The sequence below is a fragment of the Cariama cristata genome, unplaced genomic scaffold (assembly GCF_000690535.1).
Source record: "Cariama cristata isolate BGI_N322 unplaced genomic scaffold, ASM69053v1 scaffold884, whole genome shotgun sequence".
Lineage (NCBI taxonomy): Eukaryota > Metazoa > Chordata > Aves > Cariamiformes > Cariamidae > Cariama > Cariama cristata.
Genome location: NW_009614448.1, coordinates 77842 through 85182, shown reverse-complemented (window position 1 = coordinate 85182; position 7341 = coordinate 77842). Strand labels below are relative to the sequence as shown.

At 44.4% G+C, this 7341-nt stretch overlaps 1 protein-coding gene across 1 annotated transcript in view; it reads left to right on the top strand.

Annotated features, from left to right (window-relative positions):
• LOC104161085 (elongation of very long chain fatty acids protein 6-like) overlaps window positions 1-6883 on the top strand; it is a 24705-nt gene extending 17822 nt beyond the window's left edge. Inside the window, exons 3-4 of the mRNA XM_009699395.1 lie at window positions 4075-4226; window positions 6186-6883. Of these exons, the coding sequence (XP_009697697.1) occupies window positions 4075-4226; window positions 6186-6610 (577 nt within the window). The 3' untranslated portion in view covers window positions 6611-6883. The remainder of the gene's footprint in view (window positions 1-4074; window positions 4227-6185) is intronic.
• The last annotated feature ends 458 nt before the right edge of the window (window positions 6884-7341 follow it).

Below are 7341 nucleotides of genomic sequence, written 5' to 3'. Positions count from 1 at the left end.
GACCTTTAAACGTTTCTTTTGAATTCAGAGTGCTTCCTCTGTAAATATTTTGCATGCCGAAGTGAAAAAAAGAAAAACAACCAAAGAACTTGCTTCCCGTGTTTCTCGCTGTTAGGGTACAAGGAGGCTGCAGTCTGAGGGCTGTGACCCCACGTGTAGGGTGATCGCGGCTGCTCCCCCAGGACCACCGTCCGTTCGATGTGGCCTTCATGGAGGAGGGCCACACGCTCTGGGCCACCTGCCCGTGCTCCCAGGGCACAGACTCACCTGCTGGGACTCCTGTGAGTCCCATGACTCCACCATGTCAGCAGGTCAGGGTGGAATTAAGATTTCTTCTCTCCTCCCATGACACTTCTCCTCACTGCCCATGACGGTAATTGCTGAGTGATCTCTCCCTGTCCTTCTCTCGACCCACAAACCTTTCATTGTATTTTCTCGCCCCTGCCCAGCTGAGGAGGGCAGTGATGGAGCGTTTTTGGGGGGCACCTGGCCTCCAGCCAGGGTCAGCCCACCACACCCTTCTTTGAAAACAAGTTTGTGAGGGAAAAGTATTTGGTTTTATTTCACTTATGGATACATTTTGATCATATTATGGACAGTAAAGTATCAATTGGGCGTTTGTTGATCTACCAGAGAAGTCACTGCCTAAAGGGAGGAGAATGTAGGACATTTTGAGTCTGAACAGATGAGAAAGCTGCATTAGCTGGTGCAGTTTGTTTCTGATCAGTCTCTAGTTGCAAAAGGCTGTAATTGTACAGCAATTCACTGCCACCTTGTTTCTAAAATCCCTGCAGATGATTCCCACCAGACAGACTGCTTTGGTAAGCAGTTCATTTCAATACTTCACAAAACCTACAGCAGCGAGCAGGGCGAGGACAAAATGAAGCAGAAGTGATTTACTGAGCAAGCAATGTCATCACCCTGCTGCACATCATGTCTTTGCAAGATAGAAATTTGTTGGTTGATCTTACCTTACAGAACAAACAAGATTACATGGCAGAAGCACAAAAAGCAGCCCTGGCTCTCTGGGTCCAAGGCACATTAGATCTTTTTCTGTCTCCGATGGCGTGTGCTTGTTGGCAAGGTAGTGTTTTGGCATGCAGCACATCTCGTAACTGGCTCCCTGCTCATGGTATCTGTTGAGGTAATTGAATCAGTTACTTCCACCTTGCCATCCTCCTTATTTATCAAGCTTTCCCTTGTGAATTATGCAAAAATGTAACTTGGTTTTTACTGATAAAAAAAATTCAGATTAGTCTGACTCACACCATGGAGAGCAGTAGCTGGAGTCACTTCGTCTAGAGGCGTGGAACTAGAGGAAGGCACCGTCCTGCAAAATTGTGGAAAAATAAATGCGTGTGTGTGAGTGTGCGTGCGTGTGCGTGCACTCCAAGGAGAGCTTTGCAGCAGTTGCTAAACAGAAAGACGGGAAGAATTAAATCATTATATTCTCAAGGACAGCAAAGTGAAACACTGTAATCCCCACAGGGCAGATACTCTTTGGCTCTGTTATCAGTCCAGATTAAATCCCTGGGCGTCCACACTCGGTCACTTACAGTTAAGTCAGTGTTTGCCTGTCGCTCGAACAAGCACTCTTCTCATCTGAGTTTGTGTTCATGGCACAGAATTCTCTTTGGTTTTAAAACTTTAATAATAAATGATACTTTTGAAAAGCAATACAGCTTCTCTACAAGGAAAAGCGTATTGCTTGCAGCTATTTGATTTCATAATTTGAAATTTCCTTTTTTTCCCCCCATTTTAATGTCAGCACTGAGGTATTTGCTAATGGGAGAACCAGTGTTATCATTAGATATTCTGCCTGATCTTCCTCCACCCAGTTTTGCCACCACCCAAAATATAGGAGCAAGCAGCAGCCTGCCCTGGCTGGCCTGAGGAGTTCACTGCCTCGGGAAGCGATCGGATCACATCGCTGTCAGGATCTCCTGTCTTCTTGGGAATGAGAAATGCAACTCCTGAGAAAAAAAAAAAAAAGAAAAAAAAATGGCATGTGTTAAACGCCAGAGAGAAGACGCAGAACGAGTTGCACCTCATTTCAGAACTCCTCCTGCAAGCTTTGGCACTCGCTGCCGAGTTAAAAGGACCGATGCCGGAAAGACGTGAGAAAGGCATGCTGAGAGAGTATTTCTGGGAGGGAACAACCCTACACGGAGAGGATGCACTATGGGCTGCGTAGATGCTAAGAATATTGCACTGTCTCTTCTGCATGCAGGGGTGGATTGACATGAGACTGCAGCGGCTGTCTTGCCTAAAGCCTGGGAATACGTGCGTTGCTTTGGGCAGTGCTAATGGGAAACCCAGACTCGCCTAAACTGTGCCACAGCAGGATCGTGGTTTGTTTGCACATAGCCCAAGAGGACTCATCTGGCAGTGAAGCCCATGAGCAAATACCGCCATACAAATAGCAGATAATAATAGTAATGTCTTAAGTGCTCGCTGTTGTCTGACTCTCATGATGGCACAGTGAAACCTCAGGCATCAAAACGTAATGGTGCGGGAGCCAGGAGGTCACTCTTCTCCCTGGGCCTGACCTGGCTGCAGAGCCCCGTCCGTGATGCCACGGGCAGAGCCTGAGGAGCACCAGGCAGCGTGGGGCTCCACTTGGTTGCAGAGTGCGTGCTGTGGACGGGGGAGAGCAAGGGGCGTTGCTCCTTAGCAGCAGGCAGGTTTCACTGGGGATATCAGTGCTGCGCATTTGGAAATCTGAATACTTTGTGCAAAAAATACAAAAACTTAGTCAAGTGCCAACCAAGTGCCATAAGAACTGCCATAGACCTCAACTTTTGAGGCTGCCTTGATGATTTTAAAACACATTTTAAAAAGAATACTGACTTCGCAAGACAAAGACAAGTAACAGAGAATCTCTGACTTCAGATGAGCTGTTCCTTATTTCACACACTGCCTAAGTGGTAGCTTGCATTGCCCACATGTGTCTACACATCAGTTTTAGGTGGCTTGGTTTGCTTGCTGCCGTGCAATAGTCAGGAAAGTCACCAAGGCAGAGGAGGAACCAGAGGATTCATGCGTAGCACAAGGTCATAAAGAAGTGAGAGGGGAGGTAAGGTGGGGCTGGGTAGAGGCACAGGTACATATGATGTAGGCATAAAGTAAGATATACTCAACCCCAAAGGAAATTGGGTCTTTCTTTGCTCCATTTTTCTGAAAGCTGCCTGTTCCACCCAATAGTCACTGCAGCTTTTGAAGAGCCAACGAGCTACAATGGTAGACAATGGGCAAGCATGTTCTTGCCATAAAACAGTGAGGCAATTCCTCCTGTAGAGCTCCTCACTGCTGAGACAGAAGCCTTTGTTCCTTATATCAGCTGGATGTCTTTTGTATCTGAGCCTATCCCCTCTGTAATTGCACAAATTAATACCCTTGCAAATCTCTTGATGTTTCTCATTTACAGAACGCTATTACCTTGCATCTCAGGTGAGGGTGAATCTGCTGTTTAATGACTCGATTCGGCTAGTCGATTCATCTGTTAGCAATGACCTGTTAAGAGATGAAGTATGAAGTCAGCACGTGCACCAAAACACCAGCCCTGACTGAGACCCCCCATCAAAATCTGTGCGCCCTGCCTGGGTTCGTCTGTGCTCAGAGCTCTTATGGGTGTAACAAACACAGGGAGAGACAAGAGAAAACCGAGGAAATCAGGAGAGGGAATTGGTCCTGATTATGTTGATGACAGCTCTTTACCAACTCATTTCTTGTACTCTCCCAGCCGTCAGCATCAAAACTCCGCACATTGTTTTCAGCTGATGTTGATGTCTCCCACTGCTCCTGAAAACTGAAGGATTGTTCCTGTAGTAATGAAATAAAAACCATTGACGTTGCCGTTCCAGACCTCGACCTGGGTTACAGCTGCAGTCCGGTTTACAAATCTGAGTTCAGAACAGCTTCCTAGAAGCCAGCAGAGTTACTTCGGCTTTAAGGCTGTCTCAAACTTACTATTTCAGCACATTCATGGCCTTTTTCCCTTAACGATTTGAAGTGATGGCATGTAGATTTTAAGTGTCCACTCAACTTTCTTCATTTTCTCTTTTTGTTTTAAAGTATATTTGGTGCTGTTCGAACTGGTGCTTATATGCTGTACATTTTGATGACCAAAGGCCTGAAGCAGTCAGTGTGTGACCAGAGTTTTTACATTGGACCTGTCAGCAAATTCTGGGCATATGCATTTGTGCTAAGCAAAGCACCCGAACTAGGTGAGTACCCTCTCTCCCTTTCTCTCACTATGCATATTTAGAGCAGAAATGTCTGTGAAGGAAGCACAAGAAGGGTCTCAGTGCTGTCGAAATCTCATTTTAGTCTCAGAAAAACTGCATAAACAAAACCAACCCCAAAGTCTGCATGTTTTAGTCTGTAGACATAAGTCCCCCTTGGCTGAAATTAGAGCAATGTGCAGTGGAATAAGACCATTCCCAGTCCAGGAATAAACTGCAGTGATTATACATAGCCGGGCAAAGAGGTAAGAGCAATCTGGTCCATACCTCTTCCTTAGCTACTGGTAGGCAAATACGAGTAGCGTAATCGGCAGTCACTCACCCCATGGGTACAGAAGTGAAGGGTGGGCTACAGCAGCGGTGTCAGCGAGAAGCTTTGAGTCAGGTTCTGCCTCCATTCTGCAGCAGTCGTCCTTAAATACACGTGTAGGCGTACAATTATGAACAGTAACGTGCTTCCTCCGTAAACATTGAAAGATGTGGCTGTCTGCTTCCTCCAAATAGAAACCAATTTCCCATAATATCCCTAGCTTTTCCAGTCCTGATTCTTACAAATTTCTGTCTCTGTAGCAATTTTTTGGGTGAGGATAATTGTGATATACATGCCAAAGCCAACTTGGTAGCCAGTCTGTGTGTGTTCTCATCCTGTGGCTCATTAGTGTAAGAAAGGATTGTTTTAATGGGGAGGAGGAGGCAGCGATTCAGCAGCCCTCCAGCTTTCATTTCAGAGGATGCCTTTACTAAACCTCAAAGGGCTGCAGCACTCACTGTGTTCAGGTGTACAGCAAAAAATAAGTCTTTACCTTTCAGCAGAGAATTTGATTCAGCAAATTACAGGACAGCAATTCATCAGCATAAAAACTGGGAAGAGACAAGATACCAGTTGCCTTGCTGTGTCAGAATCTCTTGGTTTCCTGCTGCTTAAATTACTGCAAGACCACGGAAATTTAGTTGTTATAACTGGAAAACATCAGCTAGAACTGCACAGCATCAATAAATTGAACATATGATTACTTATGAAAATGTGAGTCAACATCTTGTAGCTAATGAAGTAAACAGTAGCATGATGGCTTCCTACAGACCTTGTGCAGACGGTGCAGTTTTCGTTCCAGCCGTCACTAATATTCATGATTTGGATTTCCTGGTATACATATCCATAGAAATAACTCCCCAGATTCAAATCTCAGGGATCTTTTGGAAACACTCTGTCTATAACAATAGAAAACAAGTAGCATCCGTATGTCTAATTGAGATGCTCAGTGCAATCATGAGAAGCAGAAAGAAGAAAAAAGCAGGAAAGAGGAATAAAATGTACCGTTTCACACTGGCAACATGAATTTGCAGAAAAGGATATACACTTCAACATAACCCAAATTTCTTTCTAGAAGCATTTTTTTCTGGCAATCACATACCTTTCAGTATTGTAGGTTGCAGATGCAATAGCTTTTGGCACAGTAGCTCAAAAGTGAGTTTAACTAGGTTCAGTTTGCAGGTAGGTGTTTGAATCGGAGGACGCTGTGCTGCTTCCTCGTCAGGTTTTCTGCTCTCTGTCGCGCTGCATTTCTCGTGGAGTCACAGCACATAATGGACACTCTCACAGTCAGAGATGATACACAGACATCCACCTGCCTCCCCTCAGACTTTCATGGATGATGTGTGCAGCAAAGGGCTACCAAGTAAACCTATCGAGTTTTCAAACAGGGGGTTATCCACACAGGAAAATGGGGATACGTTGGTTTTCCAAAGATTGCATAAAGATTAGGAGCCAAGCTGGCTCTTGGCTCAGACAGGTTCTCAGATCTAGAGCTGAGGTGGTTTTTCGTGCTTTAAAACAGTGTATGCTCCAGCAAAGGGAAGAGAGCACTGCAGTAATTATGGAACTGTTCAATGTATTTCTCATTTCCTCCCCTCCTTTTTTTTTTTTTTTCCTTTTTGTTACAGGTGATACAATATTCATTATTCTTAGGAAACAGAAGCTCATCTTCTTACACTGGTACCATCACATTACTGTGTTACTTTATTCTTGGTATTCCTACAAGGACATGGTGGCTGGCGGTGGCTGGTTCATGACCATGAACTATGGAGTACACGCCGTTATGTACTCGTACTATGCCTTGCGGGCTGCTGGCTTCAGAGTCTCACGCAAGTTTGCCATGTTCATCACCTTGTCGCAGATCACTCAGATGTTGATCGGTTGCGTGATCAATTACCTGGTCTTCTCCTGGATGCAGCAGGGCCAGTGCCATTCCCACGTGCAGAACATCATCTGGTCCTCTCTCATGTACCTCAGCTACTTTGTGCTCTTCTGCCATTTTTTCTTTGAGGCCTACATCGGCAAAACCAGAAAAGAAAGGAAGGTTGACTAGTGGTAGAAACGAGAAGCCATAGCTCAGGGTCATCAAGAAAAACAAAATTATAAGAAAAGAAAATGGCACAAGGAAACACATATACGTATGGTGCAGCTAAAACTTGGCAGCTTAGGGTAAGTTAGCTTGGTTTAACCCAGTAAGTTTATGATCCTATCATGGTGAGGACTCACTGAATTCTACTCTATGTCAAAGGACTGCTGATGAAAGACAACTTCCTTCTTGTACCTGTCTGCTCTAGAAAAGAAAGGAGAAAAGAAAGAAGAGAAAAAAGAAAAAAGGAAAGAAAAAAGAAAAGAAGAAAGAAAAGAGAAGAAAAGAAAAGAGAAAAGGAATAATGTTGAGGGAAAAAAAAGTACATTAAATAAGCAGTGTGTTTCCCCAGGGTGGAGGAGAGACTTTTATTTTTTTTAAAAAAAGAGTTTCTAAATCCTTTCTAATAATTTTTCAGCATTAAACTTGAACAAAACAAAGCAGAGAGGTGACAAAAAAAAAATCTGCCTATGTTAAAAGTAAGATTGCAAAATTAAAATCTTTTCCATAGAAGGTTGATACCTTTAGCCAAAATGAAACCCAAAAGGATGTTTCCTGCATGGAAAGTGGCTGAACTCCACACTGTGGTCATGAATGGAAAAGAGAAGAGATTGATTTTTCGGCTCTGTACTCTGCCGGGGGAGCAGATCTGGGACGCGGCCTCGCCTCTCTCGGAAAGCAGAAAGGAGCAGTACTTT